We start from the raw sequence: 23,196 nt of genomic DNA, 5'->3' as shown, positions 1-23,196 counted from the left end.
ATAATAGCGTCCCCCTTTAAAGGGGTACGCGTCCCCCTTTAAAGGGATACGCGTACCCCTTTAAAGGGGGACGCGCTTCCCTTTAAAGGGGTACGCGTACCACTTTAAAGAGGTACGCGTACCCCTTTAAAGAGGTACGCGTACCCCTTTAAAGGGGGACGCGCTTCCTCAATTGAACCTGCGCTTCCCCTCGCGTTTCGGAAGCGCTGCGTTTCGCGCTTCCGAAACGCGTCCCGGGGAAGCGCGCTTCCCCTATTCTATAGGCGTTTCCGGTAACTCTGGTATATTCCCTTGGGGGAAATACATGGAGACACTGGTGTGGGAATGAAATGGAGTGTCTCATGGCTTCTCAATGGTGTCAGATATTTCTTTTTACTTTTTTTCTTCAGAACGATGCATACTTTAGAGCCCCTGTACTCATTGATGTAACTCGAGTTGCATCAGTTACAAGTATATCATTACAAATTCACATGTCAACCTGGACGTTCATCCTTCCAGAACATGATATCCCCTATCCTGGTGACTGCATGAAGGATCATAGGTAATGATAGGTATGGATCTACACACCGGTCTCTGCCAGAGAAAAACTACTCCAGGAGCTGGATTTTTCATTCCTCTGCCTTCCATCTTTGCTGTTATTTGCAGAGTACCATTTCCAACTGTTAGAATGGGCGTTCATTTTCCTTCTTCCGCTTCTATTTTCTGAGGGACAGCTTCGGGTAAATAAGGTCCAATGAGTAACACACACCTGCACATAAATCTATCTAAGAATCCCTAAGAGCAAACACTGTCTTTGCTCCATCCAGACAATCACAAGACACAAAATTTAGCTCCTGCTCATCGTTTGCAGGGAGACCTCCATTCTCCAACTAATGGGCCACCCCAAAGCCAGTGTGATGACCATCTTTTCTATATCCACCCAGCTGATTCTCAAGAGTTCACTGTAACTTTGCCAAATATATGTCCTTAATTTTCTGCTATCTATCATTTTGTCTTCATGCAAAACCTCATTCCTCCCAGACCATGACTTCCAAATAGTAATATGGAGAGGAGATCCCAGCAAATTTGAACCAAATGTTAGCAAAATTTGATGTAAAACCACCATCTAAACTCCCTACACATGGTTGATTAGGAGATCAGCTAAATGAAAATTTTGCCACTGCAAACCTCCATACATCAAATGTAACTGGGATTCAAAGAAAAGATGGTCAATGCGTTCCCCTCTTTGTTGTAGAGCTGAAATGAATAGTGATCTCTTAGTGTCTTTGTGACACAAAGTATGCGTGCAGTGTACCATATATTTACACATTGACAGAAAAAACATTCTTAGTATTCATAAGTAGCTTTTCTTCCGTAGCCAGGGTACAAAAAATATTTTCGGTGCACTTTTGGAGAATTATGATGAATTGTTCCGTACTGCAGATCAACCATAGATCATCAGTTTTTTATTGATTTTATGCACCAAAAGAGGAAGGTCTTGGTCATATTGTAGAAGAATAGAGGCATAGATGCATGCTACAAGTTTTCATGATAGAACAGATGTAACTCCCAAAAAGTGGACGAAGTCATTCTGAGATAACAAAATGAAGTATCCAACATGATCGAGTAGCTTGGAGGTACTCCTGATCATGCTATGCAGGGGAATTTGTGAAAAAGTAAGAAATCTCATTTACAAGTTGAATGCTTGAAAAAAGACCTTCTACTGCTTCTTGGGTATCTTTAATAGGATACTCCAAGTTTATGCTGTTCTTGACTCAGATTCTACCCAAGTGGGTTAATATTTGTTTCATTTCAGTCTTCGTCTAAAGATTCTTGTACATGGGGAAATAGCATATAACATTTGTATTTTGACATCAATATGTCTTGGCAGTTAAGTTTCTGTTTAGTTTTCTTGTTCCTTTGGTAAATCTAACTCCATACAGCAGCCACAGACAAGAGGCACACTCCTCAGAGATCAATAATTGACTTGGCTAATCTGTGTAGGGTACTAAGGATGATGTAGTGAACTGGTTACATGGGAAGGGATTATGGGAGCTGGCGAGAGAACCATACGAACCATTGTGGATCAAAGGAGGTGGACACTGCAACCTAGAGTTGTATCCTGATTACATCCGCCACTTAGGGAAATTTGTTGTTGAAATGGAAAATATAACAACAAAAGTCTGGCTCAAGAAGATATGCAGAGGCTCCATGAAACCACAGCATAGAAGATGCTGTAAGTCTAGATTTCGATGCTACAAATTCAGATTGCGGTGGCCGAAGTTCAGAATGCGAAGGCCCAGGTGACCCAACTGTTTATGACTTGGGTTCTAACATTAGTTTCATCTTCCAAAACGCTCTGTCAAAATGTCTGCGGGCAGCATCTACAAAATGACGAAAGTATATGTAATGGTCACCATTAATTCTACTTGGTTGATGGTTGCTATGCACCACACATGATTAGAGACACCTTAATGGTATTCTCATTTTCAAACAAGCAGAATAAAATCAAGAGATACAAGTTTTCTGCGCATAGTTTTTGCCAGCCTTCGGAAAAAGAGAAGTATGATGAAGAGAGATTGATGTGCCTACATTGGAGAGGGATATTGACGCGGCCCAATCAAAGAATACGGCTCGGGTACTCCCCAACCCGAGAGGTATTTTTTTATTGAACCTCGCCAACATGCCACTGTAGCAACTCTCTCTCTCTCTCAAACGTAAAGAAAACTAGCTTAAACAAGCATAGGGCTCAGTAACCTTGATTGATCCAAGCATTCACCCATCTTTCTCGTTATCAAACTGTCAAACAGAGAAAAAAAAGAGAAGCAAGCATACTAAGAACATGATAAGACGATAACATACAAGTAAATTGGGGTACAAGATTGGGTATTTATAGATGAAGAGTCTTGTGATAAGGATGCATTTCCAGGAGGTCAACAGTATTTGTGATTCACCCTTTCTTTGTTTGCCTCGCCAGCCTTGTTATTATCCTAAAAACACGGCAAGTCGGGTGTAAAATTGCCTTTGTTTTGCCATACTAGTGCAACGGCTTCTGCAGATTTACTCCATTTCTCATATGATTTCCTCTTTTGCTTTACTGCTACACGTAAGGTACGGGCAAAGTTAGGGGTGGGCATTGGGCCCGAAGATGGCCCGACCCATTTATCAATGGACCGGGTTTTGGCATAGTTTTTAACGGGTTTGGGCAATCTTCAATGGGTCAGTGCAACCAGACCCAAACTCATTTGTAGGTTATTTTCTAATTAAGTTCATAAATAAATTCTTATAATATCAAAAGCAATGAATTAAATAAAAGATTAATGTTCTCATCTAGTTATCTTTCTATTTCTCATTTAATCAATACAACTAATTAGGTAAATAATAATAGTTACCAAAGTTACTATGCAACCACATACTAAAAAATTAATTAGTTAGCTCAGGCTCATCGAGTCGGTCTTGTAGTTTGTGGGCCGACCCGGGCTCGGTCCATGTATATAATGGGCCGAGCTTCAACCCGTTAGCTAACGGTCCAGGGCCTAAAACCTTGACCCAAACTCAGCCCATTGCCCACCCCTCATGTGGTTGCTCCATTTTAACCTTACCCACTATTGAACATAGAAATTTTCTTGCTCTACATTTTGTAGGAAACTACAGCTGTGAAAGTGCGAATTTTGTGGGCTGAAGCGTTCTCTATTATGCTCAAACTTCTCAACCCTCTTACACTGCAGTAATTATTTCAAACTCTGAGAATTTAATTGTTAAAGAATTTTATGTTCTTTTCACACACTCATTTACTGCATTTATAATCATGTAAAGGGTTCAAGTTTGGAACACATCTCTAGGAAAAATCTCTTCAGCCTCATCTCTTTGTAATTTATAAATATAACTATATCTTAATGTATATTATTATCTTGTAATTTTGTTTTATTAATTTTATACTTTAATTGTTATATGCTTGAACAATTACAACCATTAAGAGAGAGTGACTATTGGGTTGGCCTTCTAAGGGTCATCTTATAGCCACACGTTCTTACATCTCCTACTTGGCCATAAAGGATATCCTGTGTTTCTATGCTTGTTCTGAACCAGAACTTCGCATACATACTTTCTTAGTGATATTTTATTCACTCAGTCTATGTGAACTTATTCACTCACAACTTAGACATACCTGAGTCTCATCTGACTCACATGTCTAGTGAAAACATTCTCAGTGACTGTGTTGATTAGCGGATCTGCTACAATGTCACTTGAAAGAATATAGTCCACTGCTATTTCATTCTATGTGAACTTATTCACTCACAACTTAGACATACCTAAGTCCCATCTGATTCACATGTCTAGTGAAACCATCCTCAGTGACTGCCTTGGTTAGCAGATCTACTATCATGTCACTTGAAAGAATATAGTCCACTGCTATTTTATTTTTTATAAGTGTATCATGAATATATTGATATTTAGCTTCAATATGCTTACTTTTAGAGTTATCAACTCATGTTTATATCAGTCTTATAACAACTTTATTGTTACAATAAAGTTGAACTAGATCTTTTAAAATATTCAATTTTAACTCATTTAGGAAGCGATTTATCCACACACCAAAAGTAGCCGCCATGTTACAAGCAATATACTCAACTTTTTGGGTATGTTGTGCCACAAATCTTTATTTCTTGCATGATCATGCAATTGCCCCACCTCCTAACATAAATACATAATCAAAGATGGACTTTGATTCATTTCTATTACTAGCAAAGTCAGCATTTGAATAACCCACAAGCTTTAGTCTATCTAACTGATAGCATAGCTTAAGTTCTTTAATTCCCTTTAGATATTAAAAAATATTTTTTATTGTTTCCCAATAAGAAAGCCCAGGATTACTTTGATATCTACTCACTAGACTTACATCAAAGCTTAAATAAGGTATAGTACAAAGCAATGCATACATCAAGCTTTCAAATAACTGAGCATAGGAAACATTCAACTTTTCTTGTCCATCTTTTGGACAATCATTCTTATTTAGCTTTAGGCCTTTTACTACAAGAGTACCATTTGCCATTGTATTTTTTATTCTAAATTTCTTTAGAATGCAGTCAAAATATTTTTCTTGACTTTAGACATAACAATTTCAATTTTCTATTTCTTTGTATTTTAATTCTAAGGATATATAAAGCTTTACACATATCTTTCATTTCAAACCGAGAACTTAATCATGACTTAGTCATATTTATCATGTGTATGTCATTTCCTGCAATTAATATGTCATTAACATAGAAAGATAACACAGTAAACTTACTCTCACTATTCTTGGCATATACATAGTGGTCCAGACTATTTGCCACACAACCCAACTTAATTATAACATTATAAAAAGTTGAATAACACTGTCTTGGTGACTGCTTAAGTCTATGGATTTATTCAACTTGTATACCTTATCCTCTTAACCTTTAATTTCAAAACCTTCTGGTTGCTGCATGAAAATAATTTTATTTAGTTCACTATTTAATAAGGTAATTTTCGCATTCATTTGATATAGGTCAAGATCAAAATAAGTTATCAATGCCAAAATAATACAAATAGATGCCAATTTGACTATAGGAGAATAACTTTTTTTATAATCAATCCCTTCTTATTAAGAATAACCTTTTACTAATAATCTTGCCTTGAATTTATCAATAGTTTCATCTGCCTTGAGTTTTTTCTTAAGAACCCACTTACCACCAATTGTCCTATATTCATTAGTTAATGTAGTTAATTCTCATTATACGGAGTTCAACTCATATTTCATTGCTTCCTTTCATAATTCAGATTCATTAGAAGCAATTGCATCATCAAAACTCAAGTTATCAAAAGTTTTATCCAAGTCTATGGAATAACATAATTTCTTACTCAAAAATATATAATAATCGTTTAAATAAGATGAATGAGTTCTTGTTCTTTTGTTTCTAGATATTAGTTGTAAAGTTTGCTCATTATTTACAACTGGATCGTTATTCTCTAACTCTTGAGTAGGTACCTGTAACACCATGATCTGGGACATCAAGTGTCCAAGTTTGGTTGGTATTATTTCTCAGTGAAAAATCATACAAAGTTCACAAAGAGAAAATATGGTTAAAAATTGTTTTCATTCTTTTTTCAATAACTCACTTTCTTTCACAAAGTTCATCATTCATAACATAAGAAAATAACAAATGTATGAATGTTAAATGACAAAAAAATAAAAAATACCAAGTACTCTGCTAAAGTAGTCGATCATGTCCCGCCTATACAACCCAGTAAGAAATAATTATAAGCAAATAAGAACTTTAACTTACAATTGTAGTGGACTCTAAGCTCCTAGTCTGAGTTTAGTTTTTGATATACCACACACAATTTATATGTTTTAATTATCCCATTTTAAACTCTCTCAAACACTCACTCACACTAAACTAAATCACTAGGTTGGTTATACCAATCATAACCATTTATGAGCATAACAACCCGCGTATAATGCCCCAATTCTACATGTTGGTCAAACTATGAGCCATACACTCTCAATGATCCTCGAATCACCAGACACTGCACTGAAACAAAAAGAGGACCCCACCAATAGCTAGCCGGGAGGTCAGACTGAATCTCAATCTTGACATGGTTCATGCTACATCTAACCATGATAGCTTTCAACCATTCATGGTTATTTAAAGTACCAAACACTGTGTTAATATAACCTTAAGTTATATTTTAAGTTCATTGCATTTAACCATATTCTCAAACTCATGTTCCACTATTTCTCTCACGAGTGATATTGTGAAATGATCACGATAGATCTCACTCTCAATTTTATAATGGCATTAGGGTTCATACTTATCTCATACTTAACATGCAACAATGCAGAGTCCCTACATCATTAAATCACTGACAACCCATTCTCCATGGTAGTTGCACTTTGGCCACGAACTAGGTAGTCATTTTTCACAAGTTGACACTTTTGAGATTTAAGAGGTTATGTATGCTAATCTCATTATAAAAGTCACATAATATTACTAGAATAAAGAGACTCAAGTCTAATCACAATTTTATCATGATGCATGTAATTTATAAATTATAACATCGATATGCTATCACAAAAATAATCACTTTCTAATATGCATGACATATCACTACTAACATGTGAATATAATCATCTTATTATTTCATGCATGGTCATTTTATGCATATCATGTTCACACTTAAGAACTATCTTTCTAATTATGCTAATACACAATATTAACAATAACATGAAACATAAAAATATTTATTCATAACTAAAATTATTTATAATATCTCTTACATCGAATACAAATATTGTGCTCTAGTCGCAATCGAGTCTTAAGAGGCTCTAACAGTAGGATCTGATCATCACACAAGCAGGTTTGTATTAATACATATAACTTTTCATATTTTGACGAAATTATCAAAATACTTCTCCCAAGTTGACTCATCAAACCTTGATTTTTGTGTCTCTGATTTGACCAAAACCAAAGAACAAAGAAATTCTCCTTTATGATACAAGTCCAACACACCAAACCTCACTCAATTATGAGTTTGGAGTGCAAAGTTATGTTCATTTTATTTAATCGGATCTTTAGTACATAGAAGGATACTTTGGTTATTTCGATAATTATGATTTGACCTGATTCATTTTAGGTCAAAACAAGTTTGGTCCGAGCTTAGAGCACTAGGTTTACCAAACCTAGTCTCAACCCATCTGGTTTAGGTTCGAAACTCAATTGGATTATCAAAATTCATAATTATTCACAAACTAGATCCAGATCTAGTTTTGATCGAGATCTAGATTCATTCTGGATCCAAAACTATCAGATTGGATTCAAACCTAGTCCTGATTTGGATCCAGAACTGATACATCAAGTTTGGATCTGAATTCATCTCTTATCTGGATCCAACATTGTCATACTGGATCCAACACTAATTCGAATCAGATCTAATTATGATCCAAACTAGATCCAGACCTAGCTCTGTCTGGATCCAATTCAATTTGGACCGGTCTATACTAACTGAATTGAACTAGACCTAGATTCGATCTGATCCATATATACCAGATCCAAACTGAGAACCAAAACCCAGTTAGACCCAAGTAGGTCTTGTTCACACCCAGACCAGTTCGGTTTGTCTGAGTCGGTCTGAACCAGTTTGGATCGATTCAAACCGGCTCAGTCTGAACCGGTTAGACTCAGTACCAAATTTTTTTTTTACCTTGTTCGGTCTGGACCGCACCTAGACCTACCGGTTTGGTCTGATTAAAAGGGGCGGAAGGGGCTCAACCCACTTCTGTCTCTTCCTCTCAATAGCAAAGGGGCCGACTCTCTCTCTCTCTCTTTCTCTGTGTGTGTGTGTTACAGAGGGGTCGACCACCGGTGTTGGCCGACCGATTCTCTCTCTTTCTTTCTCTCTATATCTCTCTGCAGTTGTATTTTTCCTTTTATATATTTTTTTCTGCACCTATAACCTGCCAATAGCCATGACTATCGGCCCTCTGTTTGATCGAAAAAAGAACGAAGAAAAAAGAAGATGAAGAGTGTCTCACTTGATCTCGCCGATCTAGATTCCGGTAAGCTCCCTCTTCCTGCTGTTCCTTATTTTTTTTCTTCTCACCTCGCTCTCTATCTGTCGCTCGCTTGACCGGATGGAGGGGACACATCGTGAGCACGATTTATCCTAACCCTCCCCCCCCCTCTGTACGAAATTTAGGAAAATGTGGTTCTCGATTTTGGGGGAACCATCTTCCCCTATTTCCTTTTTTTTAAATCCCTCCCCCCGACGATTTTGTCGAGGTGGTTTTACAGTACCCCAGAATCATTTATGCGGTAGTTTTACAGTATCCGAGAATCATTTATGATATCTAGAAGAACATCATTATCTTCAAGATCAAAATTACTTTATTTGGTTTTCAGAAATTTCACTTTCCTGCTCTCTATAAATCCTTTATCAAGATTATATAGATGATAGCCCTTTGATCTCTTTGGATATCCCATGAAGATGCATTTAATAGTCTTGCTATTTAACTTGTCTTTCATTTGACTAAGAATCAACACATGAGCATTTGACTCTTACTTTCACAAATGACTTAATTCTGGCTTCCTACCACTCTACAACTCATGATGTGTAAGCTCTACGGTCTTAAAAAGAATCTTATTTAGAATATACATAGCAGTGCATATTGCTTCTTCCTAGTATTTCTTGAGATGATTTGCATGTGTCAACATGAATTTTTTCATATCCATTAGGGTTCTATCTCTTCTTTCTGCTACAACATTCTGTTGAGGTGTAAAAGGCATAGTTGTATAAAAAGTTATGTTATTATCATTGCAGAAAGTGTTAAATTTATCAGAGTTATATTCACCTCCTATATCAGATCTAATAACTTGATTTTTCTTCCTAATAGTTTTTCAACTTCATGTTTATATGACTTAAACTTTTCTAGAGCTTCTGATTTCTTAAAGATTAGGTAAATGTATTCATACCTCGAATAGTCATATCTGAATGTGATGAAATATGATTTCTTTTCATGTGTTTCTACTATTAAAGGTCCACATAAATCTGTATGTACTAGAACTCATAAGTTATATGTCGTACTACCCTTAGAAAATGGTTGTCTAGTCATTTTACCTGATATGCATGGTTCACATATTTTAAATTCTATATTTTTAAGAGAAAGTAATAATCTTATGCAAATTATTTTTTTTTATTTTATTGATATTTACATGTCCTAACCTTAAGTGCTATAAATATGCATCGATATTAAATGCACAATCAATATAACAAAAAATATTCATTGCATTATTTATAGAAGAAGTTACATTTAAATGAAAGAGACCATAATTGACATCATAGCTACCCCTAAGCTTCACTTTTCTATCTTTCCCAACCTTGTCACTCCAGAAATGGATTTTGATGACTTTTTTTCCAGATGTAAAATATAAAATAAACTAGATGAAATATGCATATGCTATGAATAACTAAAACTATATGCTATGCAATGCTTAATGCAATGAAAAATCTAGATCTACGATGAAAAAGAGAGAAAAAGAAGATCACCTTGCGAATCGCTTTCGATGGACAAGTTGAGAAGAGAAGATGGTTGATCTCAGTTGCATACGCGTTGTCCTGACGAAGAAGAAGAAGTTGCCGATGGCGAAAGGGTTCGAAGCTTAAAAAAAAAGAGAAAGAAAAAGAAGAAGAAAAAGAAGAGGAGGAGAACAAGGAGAGAAAAAAATCAGCAAAAGAGAGAGGAGAAGCAAGAGAGAGAAAGAAGAGGGAGGCAAGAAGGAGGGGAAGCAAGAGGGCTGCTGGAAAAGTTCTATTTATAGACAAAAATTAGGTTAAAACATGATTTCTATGGAAGTCTAAAATATTTTTAAAAATTCCAAAGAGGGTCTTCCTCAAAAACGTGTTTTCCAAAAAGGGTTTTTCCTAAAACTAATTAAAAATAATTAGTTAAATTATAATCTAACTAAACTATAATTAAGATAATTCTAAAATTAATAAAAACACAAAAAATGCAGGGTAAGCTTTGAAAAATATAAATTTTCTCAAAAATTTGATTTCAAAGCAATTTATCAAAAATAACGATAAAGATGGATTTTTAATGCAATTTTATCATGAATCATGCATTAATAAAGATGAATAAAATGCAGATATTATGCAGAATCAACTTTTTTAGCAAAGTCTTCCATTGCTAAAAGTTTTTTTATCATGAAAGGTACATAAAATACATTTATTAGTAGAAGACTAGTCCCTTTTATTTTGATCTTGTAGATCCATATCTCAACCACATCACTGTAGGTGCTAGTTTTTATATACACCTTGTGATATTCAGGCTTCAGCTCTTTCATCTCCATAAGTCCTTCCTTTATCTTGGCCACATGTCGCATTACCCCTCAATCAATCTACCATCCTAGGAGACCGCCATCTGGGATAAGTGCCTCAGATATAATGCAGACTATTTCACGTTCTCCACTTACTAGTTTTTTTAGATTTTCTTTCTTGGTTCTGTTTGAATATTTTTTCTTGAAATGATCAATTTTTTTACAAGAAAAACATGGTCCCTTGGTTGCAGTCTTTGAGTTTTTAGTTTGCACTGGACACTTCTTTTTGAATTTATTCTTCTTAAATTTCTTAAAAAATGTGCTCTTAGGCTTGAACTTATGAGAGGTTGCTGGGAAGGATTCTTAAGTATTTATGATTTATCACTTCCTGTATTTTGATATATGTTCTTGCTCAAGAGTCAATTCTAGAGGGAGTTCAGTTAGAGAGAGACTTTTCTGGTTTAATCTCATGACACTTAACATAATCTTTCAAGTTGGATGAAGACTGTTTAGTATGATGAAAATTTATATTCACTCAAGAATATCATTTTTATCTATGGCTAAGCCCTTAGCCATTATGAACATACGATTCACATGATCAACTACATTGTCTGACACTTTCATCCTGCATGAGTTGTATTATTCTATAAGAAGTTGAATGTGGGTTTCTGAAGTTATATCATACTTCTTTTTTACGACTTTCATCATTTTCTTTGCGGTGTTAAAGTCTTCAAATACTTGGATGAAGGTATCTTGCATGAATGTTTAGAAAAGTTGCTCAAGCAAGTTGATCGTTCTCAATAAACTTATTATAAGTTTTCTTCTCTTTTTAACTAGATTTATCGATTAGTTAAGGTTTCACATTATTTATTACATGCAGAGTCTTGTCATGGGTTAATAAATACTTCATCTTTCTTCTCCACATTTCAAAATTTTTTCTCTTGAGTTTCTCAATTTCGGACAACTCAGCCATCACTATTTGGTTTTCCATTAGCGTAATTATAAACAAAATATTAAGATTAATAAATCTTTTTCAACTAATATTTGTGTAAGTATAATTAGTTTCAATCTTTTTGAACTAGTTTAAGCATGCAAATATATCATAAAACATGCAAAAATACTTTTAGAATAAGCAATTCCAATCAATATAAGCATAATATATATATATATATATATATATATATATATATATATATATATATATATATATATATATATATATATATATATATATATATGAGGCTTTTTGCATGATAAAACCACTTTTCTGAAAAATTGAAAAAGTAAAAGTCTAGGTTTTGTGTTAATACAAACTTAAAAAGGGACTGTTCTATAATTTTTGAGTTAATCAGAAACACGTTTTAGAAACTTAGTAACCTCTCTTTTGTTAGAAACTATATTTGAGAGCCCATATTCTATGAATATATAACTTTTTCGATTAAACAGAACCATCTTTCTATAATATCAAAAAATAGTAAGGTTACTATTTTGCGGATGCAGTGATTCAGTGAACACTCACTGTGTCTATTTTGCAAAATTTATAACCCTTTATTTGAAATGTCTAGAACTTGACTAATTTTACAAAGTATCTAAATGGAATTTATAAACCTTTGTTGGATATATTATGTAATTTAAAACTTTAAAATAAAAAGAAATGATAGTCTCTCAGACTCTTTTTCTGAAAACGGGGAGGGCATTCACCCTAACCCTTTCTTCTTTTAGATCACTGTCGCTACCTGTGCTGCTTGCGATTTTTCGACAATGACTCGTTGGTACGTCTCCTACAGTCGCCTCTGTTGCTGCGGACTTTACTAACGATGATCCGCCAAAGTGGGGGATCCCACTCAGCCGGCGGTGGTGCGTCCGCTTTCAGTGTCTGCCAGGCATTTTTTTGTAAAAAATTGAGCCACCTATGGCTCGAATCGGCTTAGTTTGGGTTTTTAGGTGTGAGGAGCAATATTCGGTCGGTGAAGCTGAATGACTACCGAAACCCCCTTTTTCAGAGGTAATCCGGGTTTTCGTCAGAAATAGCTACAGAAACCCCTTATTTTCAGAGGTATTTCATTTATTTATTTGGGTTTCAGTGAGGGTGGGATATTCGACCGATGGAGGAGGTGCACAACGAAGATCAGAGGGACCTCTCCTTCGCTTCCTTTGAGAATGACCGAGAAGGGAGAGAGAGACCCTCTGCTCCTTCTGCAGTCTGAGATTGAAACATAGAGCAGTGAGACTAATGGTGACTCTTCCTTTGTGTCTCCTCCTTCTTTGCTGCAAACTTTCCAGCAACCACCCAGAGGGAACAAGTGTTCTCGTTTGGTAATGAATTGTCTGACACTTTGCAGGCAGTGATTTGAGCCAATCTTGGCCCCTAGGTGCTCGGATTTGGGTGTTTCTGGGTAAGAACAGAGGAAAACTCCATTTTTTTGTGCAGGAACGACCGAAAAACAGTGACGTAACTACCTTTCGTTCACATTTTCTCAGTGATTTATACTGAATGGGGCTCTGGACGTCGTCGATGATTTGGCAAAATCCGGCGACCACTTGCCATCCTCCAGCATTGTGCCCTTGTGGCGTCTCTTGGCTGAACAACGGTTTCATCGAGGGGTTTAACATCCCCTGACATGCCGATCTCCTGGTGCAGCCCCTCTTTCTATTTCTGGTGACAGTCACCTTAGGGTGTCGTTCACCGAAAAGGTATATATATTTTGTTCACAAACAACGATTTTGGCCATTGTTATATATATATATATATATATATATATATATATATATATATATATATATATATATATATATATATATATATATTACTGGCCTTTCTTCGATAAATTTCCTTTTTGTGTCTGATTTTTTTTTTTATGTTTAGCCGATTTTCATGACAACGAGCGCACTTGATTCCGATGGGCGCACACTAAAGAAATCAGCTCGCTCTAATACCAATGTAGGAAACTACAACAGTGAAAGTACAAATTTTGTAAGCTGAAGTGTGTGTGATGTTACTCTCGAAATCTCCAGAGATAATCTAAACTTCTGAACCCTCTTACACCATAGTAATTCTCTCAAACTCAGAGAATTTGATTGTTAAAGAATTATATGTTCTTTTCACGTACTCGTTCACATCATGTAAGGGATTTAAGTTTAGAACACATTCCTGAAAAATAACTGGATCTTAATGTATATTTTTATCTTGTAACTTAGTTTTATACTTTTTATTGTTATATGCTTGATCAGTCCCAACCATTGGGAGAGAGGCTGGCCTCCCAACAGTCATCCTATAGACACATGTCCTTCACACATTTTGTTGTTAAGGGCGTTTGAAGGAAAGAACGTCCTATAAATCGCTGCGAAAGATTAGTCCTACTTGTACTGAGCTACAGTACAATGGAGTAGGTTTTGTGGTTGTAAACGCTGAACGCGTTTTGCAGGATCTGTTCACGTGTTTGAAGATGTGTGGTATCCATGCACACTTGGCCGAGAACTCGATTTGCACTATAAGGCTAAAGCCCTAATGCTCATTACTCGGAGGATAGTAAAAAAGCAGGCCTTCATAAGTCAAATTATATAAATGAAGACTCAAGCAGTGCGACCACCCACATGAGTATACGATGGACCGACCCAACGAAAATTGTGATGCAGGCCATCTTGTGCATGAGTTTCGAAATCTTTATGACAAGAAAATCTTTCCATGACTTGCTCTCCCAAGTATGAGAAACTATGACTGGGAAAATATAACACGACAAACATGTTTTTTATTTTTTTGATGAGGTACCTTTCTAGAGACGCAGGTTAGTTAATGGGCCCCCTTCCCTACAAAATGAAGCCTGTGTCCTAGGAAGGATCAGGTGCAATGTGATCGCACACTTTTGGTGTGCTGCTGCACCATATCACCCAACATATTTGCTCTAAGGTAATCCACTGTCTCCCATGCCTTACCGGGACGAGAGGGTGGTGTATGTCCCCCCCCCGATGATTCACTGAATCCTACGTCTGTGTTTGGGGTTTTAAATGAGCATCACGTATACAAGCACATGGGGCTCGTATTCCCGTGTATGTTGACATCACTAATCATTGGAGTCTGGTGTGGTTGCAAAGACTTCAGTACCCTTGCTATTCTTCTCATAAAGTGATGGTTTGAGAAAATGATAAAAATGCCCTTCATTCAAAAACGAAAAAACAAACAGTTCAAAAAAGGACAAACATGTCCTCCATCTAAAAAGTCGAGGATGATGTTGACTCTTCAAAGTCTTCTTCTTTCTCCGTAAAACACTGTAAAACCCTCTCTCTTTCTCTCTAGAGAAGAAATCAAGGGAGACAAAGAGTTCTCCTTGGAGAAGGCCATAAACATCAACTCTCTCACACTCTCTTCCTTCTCTCTCTACTTCTGTGCACATCCAACAGACGATCCTACATTGCTCCATCAAACACCGACTGACCTGCACACTGACTGTAGCATCGTTCAACTTGATGAGTTGTGGAGCTTGATTCATAGTTTTTGCCCTTACAGGAGAGGGTTTGGGGGCTCCTCCAAGCGTGGGTAACATCATTCAACTTGATGAGTTGTGGAGCCTAATTTAGAGTTTTTGCCCTAACAGGAGGGGGTCCGGGGGCTCCCCTCCGGTGCGGATCCCGGGCCTTCCAACAACGATTTGTAGTATTATTGGGCTTTCCTACAACGATTTGTAGTATTTTCGGGTCTCCAACGAGCCCCACAACGATTTATAATGTTATTCGGCTTTTCAATAGCGATTTGTAGTGTCTTCCGCAAATCGCAATAGCGATTTATAGTGTTTTTGGATCTCACTATAGCGATTTGTAGTATCTTCTGCAAATCGCTATAGCGATTTATAGTATTTTTGGATCTCACTATAGCGATTTGTAGTGTCTCCCGCAAATCGCTATAGCGATTTATAGTATTTTTGGATCTCACTATAGCGATTTGTAGTGTCTTCCACAAATCGCTATAGCGATTTATAGTATTTTTGAATCTCGCTTGACATCCACATATTGATTCTGGCGTGCTCCTTGTTGGATTTTTCATTGATTTCTTCCAATCTTGCTTGGAACAAACATGTCTTTCTCACCACGACACCCTGTGCATTTTTTGACCACGACACCCGGGACCCGTGCCGGGGGGAGCCCCTGGACCCCCCTCCTGTAAGGGCAAAAACTCTGAATCAGGCTCCACAATGAATCAAGTTGAACGATGCTACCCACGCTGAGAGGAACCCCCCAAACCCTTCTCTTGTAAGGGCAAAAACTCTGAATCAGGCTACACAACGAATCAAGTTGAACGATGCTACCCACGCTGAGAGAAGCCCCCAAACCCTTCTCCTGTAAGGGCAAAAACTCTGAATCAGGCTCCACAACGAATCAAGTTGAACGATGCTACCCACGCTGGGAGGAGCCCCCAAACCCTTCTCCTGTAAGGGCAAAAACTCTGAATCAGGCTCTACAACGAATCAAGTTGAACGATGCTACCCACGCTGGGAGGAGCCCCCAAACCCTTCTCTTATAAGGGCAAAAACTCTGAATCAGGCTCTACAACGAATCAAGTTGAACGATGCTATCCACGTTGGGAGGAGCCCTCAAACCCTCCTCCTATAAGAGCAAAAACTCTAAATCAAGCTCCACAACTCATCAAGTTGAATGATGCTATGCACGCTGAGAGAAGCCCTCAGACCCTTCTTTCTGTAAGGGTAAAAACTCTTAATCAGACTCCACAACTCTTTAAGTTGAATGATGCTACCCACAGTTGGAGGAGCCCCCAGACCTCTCTCCTTTAAGGGTAAAAACTCTGAATCAGAATCTACAACTCATTTAGTTGAATGATGCTACCCACGCTTGGATGAGCCCCCAAACCCTCCTCCTGTAAGGGTAAAAACTCTGAATCAGACTCCATAACAGTCAATGTGCAGGTCAGTCGGTGCTTGATGGAGCAATGTAGGATCTTCTGCCGGATGTGCACAAAAGCAGAAATAGAAGGGAGAGAAACAGTGAGAGGGTTGATGTTCATGGCCTCCTTCAGGGGAGATTTCTTTCTCGGATAATCCTGCAGTGCAGAGACTGAGTCTTAAATAATCATCTTCAGGGCACTTAAGTTTTTACAACCACTCCTTTTCAAGAATCGTCATTTTTTTTTTGCACCAATGGAGGAGAGGGTACTTAAGTCTTTGCAATCGCATCAAACTCCAACGCTAATTAATGCTGACAAACATGGGGATACGAGACACACATGCTTACATACGTGGTGCTCTTTGGGACCCCCGAACATGAGAAGTAGCTAACTCCCCTGTTGGGGGGGGGGGACATATAACCTGCTTTGTACGGGGACTGGTGGGATCGATACACGGTTTTCCCTACCATTTTTTCAACAAACTATTATACAATAAATTAAATTTTTTTTTGGGATTAACACAACAAATTGAAAATTGGAATCATGGTCAGCTAGCTGAAAATTGGAGCAGAAAAGAGGCCACCTTGCCAAACATCTGAGGGTAATAGTCCCATGCTCGTCTTTTTTTTTTTCTTTTGTACTTAGGAGCAATGTTGTCTGTATTGTTATCGGCCCTGAATTGTTTGGCCAACGATTCAGGTGAATGCGGCCTATAGCGGTTCTCAAGTGAATTGTCCTGAATCGGTTAAAAAAATTTAAAAATATTTTGTGTCAATCAGAACATGACACTTTAAAACCATTAAAATAATGTTAAAATTTTAATTTTAAGCATTTATTAAAAAATAGCCGATTCAGGTTAGTATCGTATCTATTTTTCTGCTGATACGATATGTATCGCCCCATACAAGTGGACTGACAACATTGCTTTGGAGTACACTTCATTGGCATAAGGAAAGTGAGCACTACCAAGCAAATTATTGAATGAATTCACACACATGGGCGCATGCTCAACTGGGATTTAGCTTTGGTCGGGTTGTCGATGGGTTAGGCTAGTGTTGGATACCCGACCCGATCCTAGGTCAGCAAGCTGGGCAACCAAGTTCTTTGTCATTATTTTTTGGACGTATATATGCCAGACGACCGAACAGCAACGAAATTTGTGGGGTTTGGCATTTAGATTGAGACTCTCTCTCTCTCAAACATGGTCAAAATCTGGTTCCTGTAGTTAAGCTTACACAGACAGATACCCTGTGAAGGTAGAAACTTCTGAGATATTTTTGTCACCCAAATCTCAATAAAAAACCAAACGAAATCTTCTCGTCATAAATCACATGCTTGTCTTACGCTTTTTCATAAGACACTGGTGTAGACAGCCCTTCGTTTTAACAAAAGAGAAATAAGGGAAAAGAATGAATGGAATTATTCATATACTCGACTTCTTTTTTGGTTTTCTAAAGAACAGGATGAAACGGCTCTCCTAGTTCTCACTTCTTCTTACACATAAACTTGGTGCTTGGATTTCGCAGCCCGAGTGCTGCTCCGCCTCTTGGGGTGGTGCTTGTGGCCTGGGCTGAATTTCAAGTGCCCAGTGTCCTTGAACCTTTCCTTCTCCTCAGGAATGATCATGCACTCCGGCATGGGGGACGGATACCGGGCTCTGTCGTAGCAGTGAGAGTAAGTCATGTATCTCTGCCGGAACCTCTGCATTGCTGCCCTCCTCTCTGGAGTTATGACTGTGAATTCCTGGACAGAGAGACTTGCTTCCTCATTGCACTTTTCTGATACCTGCTGGATAGGATCTACAGCACAGCCCTTGAGGATGAGGTCGCCGAACTCGGAGACAAACGGTGCATACTTGTAGTCGGCCTTATACCGACCACCGGCCGTTGCCCATGTCGAGCCGTCCCAGATGGTGGCGTACAGCGACATCGGCTTCGATGGATAGTCTCCTCCCATTGCTGGCGTCCTCACAACTTCCCTGATGGGTACGTCATCGATGTAAAAGCTGCAAAATTTGGTTAACAGAATTGAGTGGTGCTACTTTGCAGAATCCTCTACAGTATTGGTATCATGGTGGTCCATAACTCTCTGAGAATAGAATGACAATGGAGAGTGAAAAGGGAAAACCCACCATTCACCTCTACTGATAAATGGTGGGCTAAAAAATTAGAGCGAGGATGCCCCAACAGCAGATGGTGGGTGATACTTAAAGTGTACAATCACATTGCACCTGATCTCAATTCAAAAATCCCACTTCATGAAACAGAGATGTACGTGCTATGACAAAGCATGCAAAGAGAGATGAAAGCATATTCGCTTGAATGAGCATTAGCTTAGGTGTACACAATTAAGTAATACGCCAATCATTGTCTGTTTTCAAATATAAGGTCGTAGAAGAACCTTGCAAAGAAATATTGAAATTTTAGAAAGCAAACCTTCTCGCCAGTAGTGAACAGCAACCAACCATGAGTGAACTTGGTAATAAACAAATATAATATTGGTGAATCTCAAATTAACAAATCTATATCTTAATAAATAAATAAAGGGCACTTTTTTTTTTCCGACGAGTGCAAATTAGACAAAGAAACATATAAAGACAATCCTGACAGCAGCCCCACTGAAAAGAATCGAAATAGTATATCGGTCTACTTTCTATATAGGAGTGGGCCCGCTGTATGGGGAGGAACCATACATGCATAAAAGAGCGTATTTCCTTTTGCCTGCGGTTCCATTTGAATAAAAGAAGCAATCACCACAAAAGAGATCACGCTCACTGGTACAGTATCAAAACTCCTTTTGGAAAAAGAAAGAAACTCCAGTTGGATCAACTTGCATCACCGAATTCCATATTGTCTGCATTCGCAATTGGGAAATCCAAGATAATGTCCCACCAAAATTCCGGCGTCATCCCAGGAGGAAAAATGAAATTGAAAAATGTTTTCATCTCATCCCCCATGTGACACTACATTACACTAAAAACGCTGGGTATTGGAAACGTGGGGAATTGTTAATTCCACTGAATTGGTCCCTGTTTCCAAACGAAACCAAACATGTATTTTTTTTTTTCTGACAAATTTGCTACAGTTTTTGGACAGTGTAAAAGTCAAAACAAACAGCCAAATTTCCTTGGTAAAAAAAAAAGTAAAAAAAAAAATGAGGAATAGGTTCCCCTTACCGGTGCAAGTCAGAGTCAAAAGAAATCTTAAAAAAATTAAAAGGGGCTCATTATGGATCTGTTAAAATTCAAGGTCAAAAGTGGTCGGCAAAGAAGTAATTGCTTGGGCACAAAAATTCTTCCCACTCACAGTAGAAACGGTGAAACTCTGAAACTCACCCAACTTTGTCAAGTTTCAATTGACGCCAAGATGGTAAGGTGGGGCCCATCCTCCCCGTGGAAACGCTTTGCTCCCCCATCTAACAGGAAACGGTCGAGTTCGTGATCTCGGTCAGGTTATCAACTGAGACACATTCGACTTCTAGAACTTGAAAGCATATAAAACATATGAAAAAAAAAAAAATATCACACTAGTATCTTGATTATCATGATCATATCACAGGCGAGGCTTTGAAAAATCACAATATTGTTAGGATTTTCACAGATCATGAATATCTTGTGATAGTAATAATGCAAGAATTTTCAAAATCTTGGAGGTATTTGTGACCACGACCACAAGTTGGCATGACACTGGCCGAACTGCGAAAAAATATCGGACCTATCAAACCGGGTCTTGGAACTTCCAGACCACATGGCATCTTTTTCACCAGGCCCGCGGACCCACAGCTCCAAAGCCAATACAAACTCGGTTCACTGCTTCTCGTGGACCCATGGATCCACAAAAGAGATCCAGGTCGGCCCAAACCAAATTTAACGAGGGAGAGAGAAGTGAAAACTTACATGATGGTCTTGCTGGTCCATAGGATGCTGTAGCGGTGGAGCTCTTTGGACGGGTCGAACCACAAAAGGTACCTCTCTTCCCTCCCGTGGGACGTGCTCCCGTTCCCGTACACATTGGTCTGGACCCGCCATTCCTTGCCCCGAATGTTACCCAGGAACTCGAAGTCCAACTCATCGTGGTTCTTCTCGAAGATGTCACCGTTGGAGGTCTGTCCGCATCACGTAAAACCCAAATTAACCCAACCCTCTAATCCACCCAATCAATGGCATCATTAAACCCTCTAATGGAACAAAATTACAATAAATTTAATTAAATAAATCACTTTTTTTTTTTATATTTACACGGAGAAACCGCCCTCAGAATCAGAGAGCTAGCCGCGATGACTCTGCCTGCCGTCCTCACGATCATGTCCTGGCAGTGTAAAACTCCGATGGTATAAATCATGCCTGGTTAATCAGGCCTCGACAAATGACCCAAATGTCCCCAACCTTTTTCAAAACACCAAGTATGTTCGCATCAAATGGTTAGGGTAATTTGGTCATCACAACTTCGTTTTGTGGTGGCCTGCCTTTTTTTTTTCATTTGAAGAAATAGGATCTCACCATACGTGTCCTTTCTTGTTTGGGTTTTTAAAATGGCAGATTTTCCATTTGGGAACATACTAATTAAAGAATGCCGAAGATATCCCCACTGAACATTTTTGGAATGAAGGGGTCATTTCGGGTAACGGGAAAACCGAAGAGACACTTTCCCGGCGATACAGATCCCACGGAATTCCGGCCGTTTTATTAAAGAAACCGGCCAAATTTCGTGGAAATTTTGTTCATGTCTTTATTAGGAGGTCTTAAATCACGGATTGATAACAGGACGTATGGAGGCCGAAATTGCATAAATACCATTGTTAGTGAAAGGAAGTAATCTGCTACATGTGAAATGTTAAGGGGTAAACGAAGAATTTTTTTTCCTTGGAAAAGAAAAAAAGAGAGAAACTCCGTAACAAAATTTTCTGATGAAAGTTTATCGAAAATCTTTGAAATTGCAGAAAACAACCGAAGAAGAAATTCTGCAAAATGTAAAAAAGAAGAAGCAAAAAACCGAAAAAATAAACAATTTGTAGGAGTATACAAGCCTCGAAAGGCGCCAAAATGAAAAATGTGTAAAGAAAAAACACTCCAAAACTAAATATGTGATTTTATAAATACGAGTTCCGGTGGATTATTCTCCAACAAAACCTACAAACGCGGTCGAATTTATTTCCTACAAACTCCATAAAAAATTACAAGATAAAGAAATAAAAAAAAGTTCTTGATCCACGAAACCGAAATTTCACAAACATGAAAGGGTGATATCGAAATTAGAAAAAAAAGAGAACGAATCCTCCAGAATTCAATCATCCAAAACTTCATAAATCAAAAACCTTTCCATCAATTCACGTCAACGCGCTAACAGAGAGAGAGAGTTTCCGGCGACCGATACTTACGTAGAAGGCGACGACGACGCCCGCGGTGTAGTCGGAGGGCAACTTGATGGAGGCGCTGAAGAATCCGTGGTGGTAGAGATCCTGAGAGATGAAACCAGACCCTGCAGACGAACATGAGAAGACGATCAGAATTCTCTCTTCGTTCGTTCGTTCATGCATTCTTCAAAAGAAGAAGAAAAAAAGAGAAGCAAATTTCTACAACGGGCGATCTGACGATGAAAGGGTTCTTTTAACGAGGAATTAGGGTTAGGGTAAGTTGGGTGGGTACCCGTGTATCGGTCGAGGAGGAGGCGGACGGACTTGCCGTCGGGGGAGCGGAGGACGTTGTGGTCGCCGAAGAGAGGGGCGTAGGCGTCGTCGAAGGAGAGCGTGGAGACGTTGAAGGCCTCAGAGAGGGACGAGAGGGAGAGGAGGAAGACGACGATGGTGGCGATGGCCGTCGACGTCGACGTCCCACCCAAGAGGGAAGGGCTCGCCATTGCGTTGCTCTCTTTCTCTCTCCCTGCGTGTGTGCGCTCGTTGGATTCTCCTCTCTCTCTCGTAACAGAGAGGGAAATGAAAAATTAAACGTAGTTAGAGAGAGAGAGAGAGAGAGAGAGAGAGATGACCTGGTAGCCACCGATTCTTATCTTTTTTTAATTTCCCTTCTATCGTTGGGATTCTTTTTTTAGTGGACGAAAATGTCATCATAAATGGAAAAAATGACTAACGTAACCGCTGGATGACGTAATCTCCGGTGTTAACGCCGTTTCATCGTTGCTTTAGAGGCGAAAGTACCCTCATTCTTTTATGAAATGACATTTTCAGATACAAATTGTCAATGTGACAACGACGTAATATCATTAAATGGGGCTTTCAATAATATGAATTATAAAAAATTATAAGATAATACTAATAATAAATTTATATGAAAAGAAAACTACTATTTTGCTTACATGCGGGTCTCAGCAGCGGCAAGTGATGAACTTGTGTGAACTGACCAAGCATTCATTTAGCTCAACCCTGGAACAAGTTGCTACCAATCCGTATTTGGGTTATCCGATAAAGGGTATTTTAGGTATTTTGAGAATTCACTCTCACACACTCTCTCTCTCTCTTCCTTTCTGACGG

The 23,196-nt window shown here is 38.2% G+C and overlaps 1 protein-coding gene across 1 annotated transcript; it reads right to left on the bottom strand.

The window, feature by feature from the left end:
* Positions 1 to 17,923: 17,923 nt before the first annotated feature.
* LOC149819173 (putative xyloglucan endotransglucosylase/hydrolase protein 30) lies at positions 17,924 to 22,622 on the bottom strand. The gene is made up of 4 exons (XM_089984963.1): positions 22,355 to 22,622; positions 22,087 to 22,187; positions 20,606 to 20,814; positions 17,924 to 18,715 (listed from the first exon to the last, which is right to left on the bottom strand). Exons 1-4 carry the CDS (start codon positions 22,563 to 22,565, stop codon positions 18,205 to 18,207), a joined length of 1,032 nt encoding a protein of 343 aa, XP_089841089.1. The 5' UTR covers positions 22,566 to 22,622; the 3' UTR covers positions 17,924 to 18,204.
* Positions 22,623 to 23,196: the final 574 nt, after the last annotated feature.

Source organism: Nuphar pumila, chromosome 13 (assembly GCF_984573655.1).
Source record: "Nuphar pumila chromosome 13, dmNupPumi1.hap1.1, whole genome shotgun sequence".
NCBI classification, from domain to species: domain Eukaryota; kingdom Viridiplantae; phylum Streptophyta; class Magnoliopsida; order Nymphaeales; family Nymphaeaceae; genus Nuphar; species Nuphar pumila.
The sequence above is the reverse complement of the archived record's forward strand: the minus strand, read 5'-3'. Positions and strand labels throughout refer to the sequence as shown.